General features: G+C 41.2%; 1 protein-coding gene across 3 annotated transcripts in view; it reads left to right on the plus strand.

Annotated features, from left to right (window-relative positions):
- Positions 1-17,296, plus strand: part of DNAAF9 (dynein axonemal assembly factor 9) — a 173,094-nt gene that overhangs the window by 79,714 nt on the left and 76,084 nt on the right. For 2 of the 3 annotated variants that reach the window (XM_010811461.4, NM_001079598.2), the window contains 4 exons: positions 4,636-4,717; positions 5,672-5,708; positions 12,672-12,759; positions 15,517-15,593. In XM_010811461.4, coding sequence (XP_010809763.1) covers positions 4,636-4,717; positions 5,672-5,708; positions 12,672-12,759; positions 15,517-15,593 — 284 coding nt within the window. The remainder of the gene's footprint in view (positions 1-4,635; positions 4,718-5,671; positions 5,709-12,671; positions 12,760-15,516; positions 15,594-17,296) is intronic. The other variant, XM_010811460.4, reaches the window with a different exon arrangement.

Below are 17,296 nucleotides of genomic sequence, written 5' to 3' on the forward strand. Positions count from 1 at the left end.
AGAATGATTAAAGGGGGACTTCCCTGGTGGCCCAGTGGCTAAGACTCTACGCTCCCAATGCAGAGTGCTCGGGTTCAATTCCTGGTCGGGGAATTAGATCCCACGTGCTGCAACTCTGAGTTTGGATTCTGCAACTGAGAGTTCACAGGCCACATGTTGCAACTAAGATCCAGAGCAGCCAAATAAATACATAAAAATAAGTATTAATAAAAAAGAATGACTAAAGGAAGTTTGGGTGAAATGAAGAAATGATTTAAAAAGGAAGGACTCTTAGAACAATAAGGAGGATGAAAGAATACAATGATGAAACCAGTACATTTTTTTGTATACTTTAAAACAGTGAATTTTTATCTCAAAAAGTTACAGAAAAAGAAACCAGCCCCAGTCACACTCACGTTATGGATGATACAGCCAGTTTCTGTTTTTAGGTCTTTATGACTCCAAAGCCAAAGGGCTTTGACTCATTAATTCAGTAATCCTTTTTGACTATGTTCCAGTCACTATGCTAGGTTGAGGAAAATATTTATGGTCTTTGCCTTGGAGGATCTCACAGACTACTAGAAGAGTCAGTGAGGATTGTGCTCTAAAATGTTTGGAGTGATAATTTAGCCATCCATTATACACCTTAGAATGGCTGAAACACTGACACCACCAAATGCTGGAGAGAATGGAGCTTCCGAAACTCTCATTCATTACTGGTGAGAATGCAAAATAGTGCAGCCACTTTGGAAGACAGTTTGACAGTTTCTTACAAAACTAAACATCGTTTTAGCATCAGTTATGCTCCTTAGTATTTACCAAGAGAGTTGAAAATTTATGTCCACACAAAAAGCAGCTACACAAGGAATTTATTTATAACATCACTTTTTATAATTGCCAAAACTTGGAAGCAACCAAGTTGTCCTTTAGTAGGTGAATGGATAAATAAAACTGTGGTAAATCTATATAGTAGACTGTGTTCCAGTGATTAAAAAGGGCTATCAAGCCACAAAAAGACATGCTGTTGCTGTTGCTGCTGCTTAGTCGCTTCACTTGTGTCCTGCTCTGTGTGACCCCAAGGACTGCAGCCTGCCAGGCTCCTTTGTCCATGGGATTCTCTAGACAACAGTACTAGAGGGTATTGCCATGCCCTCCTCCAGGGTATCTTCCCGACCCAGGGATTGAACCCAGATTAGGGAAGCCCCACAAAAAGACATGCAGGGACCTAAAATGCATACTGCTAAGCTGAAGAGCCAGGGACTTGCCTGGTGGTCTAGTGGTTAAGAATCTGCCTTGCAATTCAGGGAACGCCAGTTTGATCCGTGGTCTGGGAACTAAGATCCCACGTACTGTGCCACAACTACTGAGCCTGCACATTCTGGAGCTTGTGTACCATTGCTAGAAAGCCTGAATGATGCAACTAAGACCTGATGCAGCCAAATAAACAAATAAATATATATATTTTAAAATGTTAAGCTAATCTGCAAAGGCTACATAGTGTATGATTTCTACTGTGTGACATTCTGGAAAAGGTAGAACAATGGAGACAGTACAGTAAAGGAAATTCCCTGGTGGTCCATTGGTTAGGACGTTCACTCTCACTGCCAAGGGCCCGGGTTCAGTACCTGGACAGGAAACTAAGATCCCACAGGCCATGTGGTACAGCCAAAAAAAAAAATACCAGTGGAGATAGTAAAAGATCAGTCATTGCCTGGGGTTTGGGAGGAAAGGAGAATGGATGGATCACAGGGGATTTTTAGGAAAGTGAAATTATTCTGTATGATACTAAAATGATGAGCACGTCATTATACATTTGTCAAAATCCATAGAAAGTACAGTACTAAGAATGAACCCTAATATAAACGGTAGACTCTAGTTAATAATAATTTATCAGGACTTCCCTGGTGGTCCAGTGGCTGAGACACACCATGCTACCAATCCAGGGGGCCCAGTTCCCTAGTCAGGGAACTGGACTCCACATGCCACAACTAAAGATCCCATGTGCGACAACTAAGATCCAGAACAGCCAGATGATAAATAAAAATAAATATTTAAAAATAATAATTTATCAACATTAGTTCATCAGTTAAAACAAATATAATATTATAAGACAAATAATAGGGGAAATTGTGGAGACAGGGGGAAGGAGAGGAGGTAATATGGGAATTCTTTATACTCCTGGATCAGTCTTTCTTTAAACCTGAAACTGCTCTAAAAATAGTCTATTAAAACAAACATTTAGCAGATTATTTACACAACTTTTAATAATAATCAGAGTGCTTTATTATACAAATATGAAAACATAATGAAGTTAAGGAACTCACTTGAGAGCTGGTCCTGGGGCAGTGGGGGCCCTAGTTATGAACTTTCATCTTCATTCAGCTCTGTTCCAAGGTGATATACTTAACTTTTCCATTTCTGTGCTATTTGTGAATAATTTACAAATTAAATAGGTGATATTAAATCTGCACATTCAGATTATCTGAGCAGTTTTACATTATACATGCAGATCCTATTGTACCAATTTCCTTTTTAGTGTAAACATCAATAAAAATTTTTTGAAGTATAGTCAATTTACAATAGTGTTAGTTTCAGGTGTACAGCACAGTGATTCAGTTATACATACACACACATATATATATTCTTCAGATTCTCTTCCCTTATAGGTTATTATATTTTGTAATATTGGCTATGCTATACAGTAGGTCCTTGTTATCTATTCTATATATAGTAATGGGTATATGTTCATCCCAACCTCCTAATTTGTTCCTCCTCCCATCCCCGTTTCCCCTTTGGTGACCATGCATTTGTTTTCTGTGCCTGTTGGTCTCTTACCGTTTGCAAAGTAAGTTTATTTGTATTTTTTTCTTTTTTTGGTTCCACATATAAGCGATAATATATGGTATTTATCTTTCTCTGGCTTACTTCACTTACTGTTATAATCTCTAGGTCCATCCATGTTGCTGCAAATGGCATTATTTCATCCTTTTTTGGCTGAGTAATAGCCCATTATGTATATATGTACCACGTCTTTATCTAATCATCTGTTGATAGACATTTATGTTGTTTCAATGTCTTAGCTATTGTAAAGAATCCTGCAGTGAACACTGGGGTGCATGTATCTTTTCCAGTTAGGATTTTCTCTGGATATGTGCCCAGGAGTACAGGATCATGTGGTAGCTCTATTTGTAGTTTTTTGAGGAGCCTCGATACTATTCTCCATAGTGGCTGCACCAGTTTATATTCCAACCAGTGATGTAGCAGGGTTCCATTTTCTCCATAGCCTCTCCAGCATTTATTATTTGTAGACTTTTGATGATAGCCATTCTGATCAATGTGAGGCGATACCTCATTGTAGTTTTGATTTGCATTTCTCTAATTAAACATGTTTAGCATCTTTTCACGTGCCTTTGACCATCTGTATGTCTTCTTTGAAGAAATTTTTTCATTATTTAAAATCTTCTGCCCATTTTTTCATTGAGTTGTTTGTTTTTTTTGATATTGATCTGTATGAGCTGTTTGTATATTTTGGAGATTAATCCCTTGTCAGTTGCATTTAAATAAATTTTAGGTTAATATATGCTTACATGAATTTCTGACATCATCTAAGGAAGCATATTTGAAATACATGGCACCTTGAAAAAAAGCCTTTAGTTAGGGAAAATTTGGAAATCCAAGGAACATGTTGGAAATAAGCCTATTAACCAACAATTAGAATTATGTACATGATTTTTCATTTAGATTCATGACTATGTTGATCATATTCACTATGGTATGATTTAGATTAGTCAGAATTAAATCTTCATTTCAAGTCTATAACTTGGGTTACAGAAAAATGCCATTATTTTCTCTTGTGACTTAAACAGTGGAGTGAAATAGAAGGAATGGATATTTGTGTTATATTTAGCTATTTTTAATATACTGTACTAATTTCCTTTCCTTTAGTTCTTGTGGTAGCATTTTTGCATTTTGAACCTACTATCCTAGGAACCCTGATGAGATGTTGGATTTTCAAAGGAGAAAAGGACATCCATTTCCATCTGTATAAATGAACAACTAAGCAGGGAAGAAAAATAAGAATTAAAAAATCTAGAGAACTTATTTTCTCTCCTGGAAGGCCTGTGTACAAAGATGAAATACAGATGAAGAGAGGGGCCTGGGTATCACCTCCTTTCCTGAGTTTGTAGCTGCCCCTCCACATCTACATATCATGTCAACCAAGGTCCTCACTGTGAAAGATCTGGACTAAATATTAATGACAGTCAAAACCTAAGCACATTTTGTCTTCTTTTCCTTCTAAATTGTTAATTCTTTAGCATCCTGGGCTGACCCAACAGCAACCTCACAAAATAGCCGAAGTTAACACACAAAAGATATCTTTGGGAAAACAACAGTTAAAGGTGACCTTTTCCCCTATGCCTTTTCAGTTCAGTTCAGTCACTCAGTCATGTCCAACTCTTTGCGACCCCATGGACTGCAGCACACCAGGCTTCCCTGTCAATCACCAACTCCCGGAGCCTACTCAAACTCAGGTCCATTGCGTCGGATGCCTTTAAAAATTAATAAATCAGCTATTGGTAAAATAAAATGCATTTCCATTAATTACACACTTTGTAAAGTCCCTCCTCCTTTTTTACTTTTTTTCCTGACATCCAGGTAGTACAATGTGTTTCACCAAAGGGACCCTTGGCTTGTTCAAGAACATACTTTTTTGGAGCTACTCATGTTCCTTACTTGGGTAAGTCCATGTAAGTTGTCTCATCAGCTTGCCTATTCTCCCATGAACTAGAGATGGACTCAGGATTTACTCCTTTCCTCAGAAGCACATTTTATAGCCTCTAATTCCCTCTCTGGTTCCAAGTGGAGAGTTGTGCCTAACACATTTCACACAGAGTGTATTTCAGGAGGAATAATTATCAGCTCAGTATATATTAGTTCTAATCATATGTAAGACCATGTAATTGGTATCAGAGGGAAGGCAAAGATGAGTCAGCTGCAGTTGCAGATAGTGGGAGGAGATACGGGCTGCAGTGGGAGCTTGGATGACTCAGCCAAGTGCCTATTAGTCTTATGAGAAAAGTGAGGAAGAGCCACAGTAGAAGGGTACCTATAAGCTGGGAACATTGACAGGAGCAAGTGTCAATGCTCTTGAAAGGCCAGGCTGACTGAAGCTGTCGTCTTTGCTGGGCTAACCAGAAGCTACAGACTTCCAAAGAGACATAGAGAAGAATAAATGAGGATCCCAGCACTGTTCCACAGAGGAGAGTACATCAGAAACCAGGTTTTCTCCTGAGAGTTATTATGTAAGCTGAGAAATTCTGAACATAACATGACTTGAGTTGAATTGAGATGAAAAAAAGAGGTAGAACTGAGCCTGTTTACTTATACCTTCTTTTTAAAAAAATTAAATATAGAGGCAGAAACTTTCTGAAGCTGAAGATTCCACATGTCCTCTTTGGTATTTAGTGGTGATGCTGTGTGTGTTGTCAAGATCATTGTCCAGGATAAAGGTCTAAGAGGATATTCACAGAAGCTAGGTTTCACTATTACTTGTACGTGTACACTATTTAACTCAAAAGAAACAAAAATACAGTCCTTAACATCTCCTTCAAAATAGGAAATTCTAGTCTCCTTGTAAAGTGTTTGCATTTCCTGTAATCTCACATTAGTAATAAATGGTCCTCTTTTACAGGAGATGACAACAAACTGCCCAAGAAAACTGAACAAATGTAAGTCTTCATTTCTATTACACTTTTTATTTCTCAGAGTTAAGTTACTCAGAAGTTGAGACCATCACATCTACCTCCTTTTGAGATTGACATTGGGTAGGGCATTTGGTTTAAGACTGAGCAGAGCTGTGTGGTCTCCCAAGATGTCTCAACCCTGTCTCTCATCTTGGAGTCTAGGCTAGAGACTCTGCCAGGTTTGCCATCTGTTCCTTCTCCAGAACTCAGAGACTTCCTACCTGCACATCCATGCATTTAAATACCATAACTCTTCTTTTTTTCTTTTTTTAAAATGAAGAACCAGGCTTCCTTATTTCTTTTTTTTTTTTTTGGCTGCACTGGGTCTCTGTCCCTACAAAGAATGAGCTTTCTCTAGTTGTGGAGAGCGGGAAAGTTACTCCTGCATTGTGTGGGCTTCTCATTGTTGTAGCTTCTCTTGTTGCAGAGCTTGGGCTGTACGGCGCATGGGCTTCATTAGTTGCAGCTCATGGGCTCACACGAATCCTATTGGATTAGGGCCCCACCCTTAGGACTGCCTTTAACTTTACCTTTTAAAGGCCCAACTGTACCTCCAAACATTGAGGGTTAAGGCTTCCATGTGGATTTTCAGTTCAGTTCAGTCGCTCAGTCGTGTCTTTGCGACCCCATGAATTGCAGCACGCCAGGCCTCCCTGTCCATCACCAACTCCCGGAGTTCACCCAAACTCATGTCCATCGAGTCCGTGATGCCATCCAGCCATCTCATCCTCTGTCGTCCCCTTCTCCTCCTGCCCCCAATCTGTCCCAGCATCAGAGTCTTTTCCAATGAGTCAACTCTTCACATGAGGTGGCCAAAGTACTGGAGTTTCAGCTTTAGCATCATTCCTTCCAAAGAACACCCAGGACTGATCTCCTTTAGAATGGACTGGTTGGATCTCCTTGCAGTCCAAGGGACTCTCAAGAGTCTTCTCCAACACCACAGTTCAAAAGCATCAATTCTTCGGCGCTCAGCTTTCTTCATGGTACAACTCTCACATCCATACATGACCGCTGGAAAAACCATAGCCTTTGACTAGACGGACCTTTGTTGGCAAAGTAATGTCTCTGCTTTTGAATATGCTGTCTAGGTTGGTCATAACTTTCCTTCCAAGGAGTAAGTGTCTTTTAATTTCATGGCTGCAGTCACCATCTGCAGTGATTTTGGAGCCCCAAAAAATAAAGTCTGACACTGTTTCCACTGTTTCCCCATCTGTTTGCCATGAAGTGATGGGACCAGATGCCATGATCTTCGTTTTCTGAATGTTGAGCTTTAAGCCAACTTTTTCACTCTCCTCTTTCACTTTCATCAAGAGGCTTTTTAGTTCCTCTTCACTTTCTGCCATAAGGGTGGTGTCATCTGCATATCTGAGGTTATTGATATTTCTCCCGGCAATCTTGATTCCAGCTTGTGTTTCTTCCAGCTCAGCGTTTCTCATGATGTACTCCGCATAGAAGTTAAATAAGCAGGATGACAATATACAGCCTTGACGTACTCCTTTTCTTATTTGGAACCAGTCTGTTGTTCCATATCCAGTTCTAACTGTTGCTTCCTGACCTGCATATAGGTTTCTCAAGAGGCAGGTCAGGTGGTCTGGGATTCCCATCTCTTTCAGAATCTTCCACAGTTTATTGTGATCCACACAGTCAAAGGCTTTGGCATAGTCAATAAAGCAGAAATAGATGCTTTTCTGGAACTCTTCTTGCTTTTTCCATGATCCATCGGATGTTGACAGTCTGATCTCTGGTTCCTCTGCCTTTTCTAAAACCAGCTTGAACATCAGGAAGTTCATGGTTCACATATTGCTGAAGCCTGGCTTGGAGAATTTTGAGCATTACTTTACTAGCATGTGAGATGAGTGCAATTGTGCAGTAGTTTGAGCATTCTTTGGCATTGCCTTTCTTTGGGATTGGAATGAAAACGGACCTTTTCCAGTCCTGTGGCTACTGCTGAGTTTTCCAAATTTGCTGGCATATTGAGTGCAGCACTTTCACAGCATCATCTTTCAGGATTTGAAAGAGCTCAACTGGAATTCCATCACCTCCACTAGCTTTGTTCGTAGTGATGCTTCCTAAGGCCCACTTGACTTCACATTCCAGGATGTCTGGCTCTAGGTCAGTGATCACACCATCATGATTATCTGGGTTGTGAAGATCTTTTTTGTACAGTTTTTCTGTATTCTTGCCACCTCTTCTTAATATCTTCTGCTTCTGTTAGGTCCATACCATTTCTGTCCTTTATCCAGCCCATCTTTGCATGAAATGTTCCCTTGGTATCTCTGTGGATTTTGGAAGGACATAATCAGTCCATAATAATTCAGGAATCTCTGAATTCTATAAAGGGATTTTCATTCAGAAATATGAACATTAAATAGAGTTCTGTTATTACCTAATTAGATATCCTGGCATAAACTCTTTAGGTCTGTGCTTCCCAAAGGTAGGAGACAGACCACAGAAAATCATTTAAGGATCTTTTTAAAAAGATATGTTTCCCAGGCTATGGTATTTCTCAAAACCACTAAATCAGACTTTCTAGAGTAGGACCCATATGACTCTGTCCAAAACATATAAAGTAATATAGTCACACTAGAAAATTTGAAAATAAAGGGAAAAAAATAAGATTAGCTGTAATTCCTCCTCTTTGACACTGCCTATTAGTATCTTAATATATACCTTTTTGTTGTTTTTTAATTATACATACAGGTTTTGTGTAGCTGCAGTTACAGTATGTATAGATTATTGTCAGGGTTTTCTTTATTTTAGCAGCAAGTCAACCACATTCTCATATGTTGATGGATATGTATTATCTTGCTTTGTACCTGCTTGTACTTCCGTGCCAGCTGTGCTTAACCATTGCCCTGGATCCTCATTCTGGACCCTTAGACATTTTGCCTAAACCAAATCCATTGGTACTATACTTCAGAGACGGATGTTAAGCGGTGCTTGGGCCCACATCAGATGATTTGTTAAGTCACAGGGCTAGTGGAACTGCGGCCTAATGGAGTCCTAGTGAAGGCAGTAGCAGCACTATCCAGGCATAGAGCAGGCACTTCCCTAATCATGGGTCTCTGGACTCCTGTCCAGCCCTTTCTATGAGTCAGAAGTCAGGAAGCTTTGTATTGAACTCTTGCCTGAGAGTCTGTATAGGAGAAAGCCAGGCAGGGTGTCAGCCTGACTAATGGTACTAAGTGATATTTGAATTCAGCTGGGTGAGGAAGAGAGGAAGGGTATCTATATATTTTTGGCCTCTATAAATCTTTGCCCTTAGAGTTGAGATGTGAAGGCTTCTTGTCATGTCTGAAAGTGACCAAGCTCGTGGACAGTGTCCCTGCTGGACACCTTCCTTACCAGGACATACCCCTCTGCTGTAGCCTAGTCAACAGTCTTCAGGATATGTTGAACCTTGGAGCTGTCATTTTGTTATGTGTTGTTTCTCATTTTCTTCTACCCAACTCCAGTCTCTTATCTGCCATAAAAAGGTGTGGTGTGGAAGCCAAGAAGGAAATTGGCAGTGTGGTGTGACACAATGGAAAAGCACAAGGCTAAGAGCAGACCTGAGTTCAACTGTGTCATTTTCTATGGCTTTGGACAACTTATTGCACTGCTATAGGCCCTACTTTTTTTGTTTATAAGATGAGAATGACCAAATCATTTCTCTGATCCTTCCTGCTATCAAACTCCCTCCTTTTGCCTTCCTTTACCTGTTACAGGATTCTCAGGCTTAAACATAGGCATATTCTTAGATTAAACAGTTACTTGCCAGATACCTCCCTTACATTTTAAGGCCTTGTGAATGAGCCCCTTTTCTCTGCAGGTAGTGGTGCTGGTTTAGTCACTAAGTTGTATCTGACTCTTGGGACCCCATGGACTGTAGCCTGCCAGGCTCCTCTGTCCATGGATTTCCCAGGCAAAAATACTAGAGTGGGTTGCTGTTTTCTTTCTCCAGGAGATCTTCCTGACCCGGGGATCAAACTTGGGTCTCCTGCATTGCAGACAGTACTGAGCCACGAGGGAAGCCCCCTTCTCTCTGTAAATTATCCTAATAAGACCCTGGGTCTCCTGAGGCAATGGTTCTCAACCAAGGGCAGTTTTACTGCACCACTCCCACTAGTCCCTTCCCAGCCCCCACCCCCAGGGATATTTGGCAATGTCTGGAAACATTTTTGGTTGTCACAACTGGGGGTATTACTGAGAGGCCAGGAATGCTTCTGAATATCCTATAATACACAGGGCAGACCTCCCAACAAAGAATTGTTGTTGTTCCGTTGATAAGTTTTGTCCAACTCTTTGTGACCCTGTGGACTTGACTATCTTCACCAACAAAGAATTAGCTGGCCCAAAATGCAGATTGAATAACTCTACCCAATAGGGAACCAGATTGGGATTTTCTAGAGATCTTCATGGCATTCCCCATATGGCAAAGAAAACACCCTTCTTCTAATGGCTTTGGGAAGTGCAAAGTCAGATAAGAAGAGCAAGATTAGGCAGGGCCAGGGGGTCCTTCCCCTTGTCAGGTGTGGTTCTTCCCTTGGTCCTTGTCTTGTCACAGTAAAAGAAGTAAAACAATAGACTATAAAGCTCAGTAGGCAGGATTTATTAAACACATGACATGAAAAATATACTCCCCAAGATGTGAGAGCCGACCTACCCCAAAGGAGTGGGTCCCACCCCATTTTAGGTTTCTCTTTTTATGTCCTTGTTTCCTGCCCCCAAGCAGGGCTTGGAGTCTGATTTGTTTTGCCTCATGTCAGTCAGGGCTTGTATCCAGGACCAACTAGGGAAGGGGGCGTGTTGGGCATGTTTTTCCCACCAAAGCTCCTTGGTATAGATTTTCCCTTTGTTCTATTTTTCACGGGCTTTTTCAATTCTGTTTTTTTGTGGGCTTTTTAATTTCTTTATTTGCCTTTTAGTGCCACTTTTTAATCTCCATTTTGGACTCTTTACCTAACACCCTCAGAAGCATTCTCTGTTCTCTAAATCTGATATTTAGAAAGTGGTTTACGGCTGTTGTTTTTCAGTCACTAAGTCATGTCCGATTGTTTTCAACCCAGTGGATGGCAGCACGCCAGGCTTCCCTGTCCATCATCATCTCCTGGAGTTTGCTAAAACACTATGTCCATTGAGTCAGAGATGCCACCAACCTGTTAATTTGCATTTAAATGGAGGCTGTCTTTGCAGTCAGATAATCTCTTTTGTCCCCTGAGGGCTCCTACTCTGAGGTTCCAGTAGCAACCAGCCCTTAGCAGGGGAGGAGACTACTTGAAGTTGCGGTGTGGTTGGTTCCTGGAGAAGCAGCAATTCTGTGTCTTGACGCCTTTCAGGTCCTCTTTGAGGATCAGAGTACTCATACAGTTTTTGTCAACTAAAAAGAGAGGCACAACGTGAGAATTGTGAGTTAAGTTTTATTTGAGGCAAAATGAGGACTGCAGCCCAGGAGACAGCAGCTCAGATAGTTCTGAGAGACTGCTGCACATTGCCAGTGGGGGAAGGTCAATGTATATAATTTTTGTGAAGGATGAGTTCAGTGCAGTCAATCTAACTTTACAAAAGATTTTCTGCTAGTCACCAGGAGCTGATGTCACCATGAAGGGATTTAGTACTTTTCTAGATGTGAGGAGATACAAGCATTGGGATCAATTCCTGAAAATACCAAACTATCTAAAGATCTGTTCCACCAATTTCCTTGGAGCAGAGTGTCTCACCTCCACCCTGGACTGCCTTCAGGGCATGTCAAAGGTAACAGCTGCAGCAGCACAGGGTTCAGAGACAGATGGCATTTGCCCTTGGCAATTTGTAGTTGACATTTTCTTCTGTTAAATCACAAACAGGGAGAATTGGTCTTTTGAGCAGAATTAAAACAAGCTGATTCTCAGAGTGAAGTAAGTCAGAAAGAGGAAAACAAACATCGTATATTAACTCGTATATGAAATTTAGAAAAATGATAGTGATGAACCTATTTTCAGGGCAGCACGGGAGACATAGACATACAGAACAGACTTAAGGACACGGGGCGGGATGGGGGTGGGCAGTAGGGAGGAAGTAGAGGGTGGGAGGAATGGAGACAATAACATAGAAACATATACACTACCATATGTAAAAATAGATAGCCAATGGGAATTTGCTGTATGATTCAGGGAATTCATACCGGGGCTCTGTAACAACCTAGAGGGGTGGGATGGGTTGGGAGGTGGTAGGGAGGTTCAAGAGAAAGGGGACATAGGTATGGTGGTGATGGTTTAGTTGCTAAGTCATGTCCAACTCTTGAGACTCCATGGACTGTAGCCTGCCAGACTCCTCTGTCAATGGGATTCTCCAGGCAAGAATACAGGAGTGGGTTGCCATTTCCTCTGCAGGACATAGGTATGCTGCTGCTGCTGCTGCTAAGTCGCTTCAGTCGTGTCCGACTCTGTGCGACCCCCTAGACTGCAGCCCACCAGGCTCCCCCGTCCCTGGGATTCTCCAGGCAAGAACACGGGAGTGGGTTGCCATTTCCTTCTCCAATGCATGAAAGTGAAAAGTGAAAGTGAAGTCACTCAGTCGTGTCCAACTCTTAGCGACCCCATGGACTGCAGCACACCAGGCTCCTCTGTCCTTGGGATTTTCCAGGCGAGAGTATTGGAGTGGGGTGCCATTGCCTTCTCCCGGACATAGGTATACCTATGGCTAATTCATGTTGATGTATGGCAGAAACCAACACAGTGTTGTAAACCAATTATCCTTCAATTAAAAATAATTTTTTTTAAAAAGCTGATTCTTATCATGGTTTAACAAGAGCAAAGTAAAAGTTGGAATGGGGCACACAGCTTTTAAAAGGTCTAGAAATCAACAAATTCTGTTTTTATACTTTTCTGTGTTTCAAAATCAGTTTCTTGGAGAATGTCATTTTTGTGCATGCAGCTTTTGATGAAACCTTGTGATGCTATAGGTAACCCTTATTTTCTGTTTTTAAAGTAGGCTCTTGTCACAGGTATATGCTACTGTTATTGAGGCTGTTTTGGCTGCCATTGCATGTTATGCTAAAACTTCCAGTCTCATAAAGGTAATTTCAATACCACATTTCTCTTTCCTTGGTTATTTTAATGTGAAACTTCTTATCCATTTGTTTTACCTTTGGACACCTTTTTATACTTAATTTTGTGTGTGAGCTTGGGCACCAGATAAAGAGATGCCTTAAGAGTACTAAGCTTGTGATGCCTGGGACCTGCTGTTGTCTTATGGATGACAGCTGATTAGCAGTTCTTTGTAGATATCTGATTGTGTTAAAAAAAAAAATCAAACTATCGTATATTGTTTTATTTAGTAGTTTAAAATGATTTCAAAAGTTAAAAAAATTAAAGAAATAGAGATTATTCTGCTATGACTTTTAATAAAGTTAGATCAGTTTGTTTTGAGCTACATAAATTGATTTCCTATAATTCTTTCTTCTAAAAAATTAACTAAAGACTAGAAAAGCTAACTTGCCTCTCCTTGATAGGCATGTATGTTCTCTTTTTCTGACCATTTTCTTTTTTGCTGTTTGTGGTTAACCTGCCATGCTGAGTTGGATTCTGTATCTAACCCAGTAACAGATGAGACGAGTTGGCTTGATTCCTCCTATTGCCAATAGGACCTCTCCTGAAGCAAATCATTTGACATTGGAAAGGTTGTGTTGTAGATATCAAAGAGACTGTAGCCTAGTCACCAGTTCCTTGCCATCTTCCCTCCTCACTGAACTTGAATCCCCCCAGGACTTGGGATTTCTCAGCCCTTGGACTGAAAGCTTATGCAAAACAACAGGTTATTCTTTGATATCAATTCTGCACCTTTGTTTTTTAACTGATTTTTTAACTTTATTTATTTGCATGTTGATAGCATCTGGGCAAGAAATACTGAGGGCAGTGGTCCCTCCCCAAGAGCTAGGGAGAGGGTAGGAGAAAGCATTTTTCCAGGCCTCATAATGGCACCATCCCAGCCGATTACAGTTCACCAGATCAGGTTCCAGTGCCAACCTGCCTGAATGAAGTGTTTCCATGTGAATAGTAAGGACCTTACAGAAGTAGAAGAGTTTAGAAGAGATGTCTAATCTCTCCTAATCTCTTAGATCTCTTCTAAGAGATTAGAAGATGTGTCAAGAATACACAGAAGAACTATAAAAAAAAAGATCTTAATGACCTGGACAACTATGGTGGTAATGGTCACTTACCTATCACCAGACATCCTGGAGTGTGAAGTCAAAGGGACATTGGAAGCTTTACTACAAACAAAGCTAGTGTAGGTGATGGAATTCCAGCGGAGGTATTTCAAATCCTAAAAGATGATGCTGTGAAAGTGCCACACTCAATATGCCAGCAAGTTTGGAAAACTCAGCAGTGGCCACAGGACTGGAAAAGGTCAGTTTTCATTCCAGTCCCAAAGAAGGGCAATGCCAAAGAATGTTCAAACTACCATACTGTTGAGTTCATTTCGCATGCTAGTAAGATTATGCTCAAAAATCCTTCAAGCCAGTCTTCAGCAGTATATGAACCAAGAACTTCCAGATGTACAAGCTGGGTTTCAAAGAGGCAGAGTAACCAGAAATCAAACTGCCAACATTCATTGGATCATAGAGAAAGCAAGTGAATTCCAGTAAAATGTCTACTTCTGCTTCATTGACCATGCTAAAGCCTTTGACTGTGTGGATCAGAGCAGACTGGAAATTCTTAAAGAAATAGAAATACCAGACCACCTTACCTGTCTCCTGAGAAACCTGTATGCATGTCAAAAAGCAACAGTTAGAACCAGGCATGAACAACTGACTGCCTCAAAATTGGGAAAGGATTATGACAAGGCTGTATAGTGTCCTCCTGCTTATTTTACTTCCAAGCAGAGTACATCATGCAAAATGCTGGGCTGGATAAATCACAAGCTGGAATCAAGATTGCTGGGAGAAAGATCCAACAGCCTCAGATGTGCAGATGATGCCACTCTAATTGCAGAAAGTAAAGAGGAACTAAAGAGCCTCTTGATGAGGGTTAAAGAAGAGAGTGAAGCTGGCTTAAAGCTCAAGATCAAAAAAACTGAGATAACAGCATCCAGTCTCATCACTTTATGCTAAATAGAAGGGGAAAAAGTGGAAGCAGTGACAGATTTTATTTTCTTGGGCTCCAGAATCACTGCAGATGGTGACTGCAGCCATGAAATTAGAAGACGCTTGCTGTTTGGAAGGAAGACTATGGCAGACCTAGAGAGTGTATTAAAAAGCAAAGATATCACTTTGCTGACTAAGGTCCATCTAGTCAAAGCTGTGGTTTTTCCAGTAGTCCTGTACCGATGTGAGAGTTGGACCATAAAGAAGGCCACAGTATTGATGTTTTCAAATTGTGGTGCTGGAGAAGACTCTTTAGAGTCCCTTGGAGAGCAAGGAGATCAAATGAGTCAATCCTAAAGGAAATGAATGCTGAATATTCATTGGAAGAACTGATGCTGAATCTCCAGTACTTTGGCTCTTGATGCAAAGAGCCCATTCATTGGAAAAGACCTTGATGCTGGGAAAGATTGAAGGCACAAGAGAAGGGAATGGCAGAGGATGAGATGATTAGATAACATCACCGACTCAATGGACATGAATTTGAGCAATCTTCAGGAAATAGTGAAGGACAGGGGAGCCTGGCATGCTGCAATCCTGGGGCCACAAAGAGTCAGACACTACTTAGCAACTGAACAACATGTGAACCCAGCCTGAACCAACCAAATGTAAAAAGGGCCCTTTCCTCACAGCTAAATATACTCTTTCCTGCTGTGAAAGCTAATTGTCTCTGTTTTATTATTGGTTTTACAGGCCAAGGAGGTAGCTGAGCAGACCCTGGGATCTGGGTTAAATTCCGTTGAGTTGATGCAGTTTAAGGCAACTTTACGGTAAGCAGTGGCCTATATTATCAATAAAAACTTTTATTTAATGTTTGTATTTTTAAAACTTTCTCCCGTGTATTTGATATTCTGTCTCTCCTTTGAGGAATGTTCTGGTAAATCATTAGTATATGAAGGAGAGTCTTGCATGATCGGGGCTTTATTTGAGAAGCCAAGGATGGAGGAACTGTTTCAGAATCAGACACGCTGATTAGGCTGGAATGGGAGACATATCAGTGCTAGAACAGACAGATGTGGATTCCAAGGTTTAAAAGATGAAGCTGGGGACATGAATGGTGAGGTTTGTTAGTGGTGATGATGAGGGGCCTTGGGCACATGAAAATGGTCACTGCTTAGAAGAGAGTTGTCCTAGGCCTTATCTGCCTCTCAGATGGTAGAAACCCCTGAGCCTGGCCATGTCTCAGCGTCTAGATGATCTAGGAATTTGGCTTCCTGGCAGTCTTGCCATCACTCACCTGGCATGTCACAGTGGATCTCTGTGTAGTCTTTGTCCATAGCTAAACCTTCAGGAACCTAGTCCACTCAACCTTCTGTCCCATATTAGGACCATTTGGTGTACTTTTTTGCAAAGGAGACCAAAGACACCAATATTAGAAAGTTTCTTTAAGAATATTTCTGGGTTGTGGAGGGGAAAGGTGGCTTCATGGTGGCTCAGAGGTAAATTAATCTGCCTGCTAGCACAGGAGACATAGGTATGATTCTTGGTCTGGGATGATCCCACATACCTTAGAGCAGTTAAGCCTGTGTGCCACAACTACTGAGCCTTTGCTTCTAGAGCCCAAGAGCCACAATTACTGAAGCCCAGGTGCCCTAGAGCCTGTTCGCCACAAGAGAAGCCCCTGCAATGAGAAGCCTGCACACCACAGCTAGAAAAAAATCCCATGAAGCAATGAAGATCCAGAACAGCCAAAAATAAAATAGCTAATAGATAAAAATAAAATACTTCTGGAGGGACTTAATTCAAGGGGCCCAGGTTCTATGCCTGGTCAAGGAACTAGATTCCACATGCTGCAACAAAGATGGAAGATTCCATGTGCTGCAACTAAGTACAGCCAAGCAAATAAATATTTTTAATAAATAAATAAATAACATTTCTGGGATGTGCACTGTGATACCTTGGCTCCATGCCCCACATTTTCTTATGTCTACAGCCCTAGGTAGTGAGAAGGAACATTTAGAAAACTAAGTTAATAAACTAACAAGAATTCTTTGGCTACAGCTCCAGGAGTGAGCGGTAATGAGCCAGAACTCTTTGATACAAAGCTTTAGGCTTGCTTAAGATTTCTTGTCCTTTTTTCTGGGTCTTGTGGCTCATATCTCTGGCCATAAGAGAAGGCTAGAGGAAGTTTGGTTTCTTAAGGCTGTGTGCTGACCCGTACTATCTGTTCCTGACAGACTTGAGTTTAAGGAAGCTTCTTTGCCTTCCAACTGGGTGACTTGGGCAAGATAGGGAGCTCTCTGTGCATCTGTTTGATCATACTCCTGCCCTGTAGAGTGATTGGAAAAGTGAATGATAGCTGCTGTCTCAGTGAGTTCTCTTCTGTTACCATTGGCATGGCTGACAGAGTCATCCATTCCTCCTGTCCTTGGCACCTTGCCTAGAACACTCTGCCTTTCTGGGGCAAGCCACCTCTCAATCCCGTGGCCTCCTACATGGGGCTGGGGTGGGGAGGCAGTGTCCCACCCTGGCT

This window comes from Bos taurus, chromosome 13 (assembly GCF_002263795.3).
Source record: "Bos taurus isolate L1 Dominette 01449 registration number 42190680 breed Hereford chromosome 13, ARS-UCD2.0, whole genome shotgun sequence".
Taxonomy (NCBI): domain Eukaryota; kingdom Metazoa; phylum Chordata; class Mammalia; order Artiodactyla; family Bovidae; genus Bos; species Bos taurus.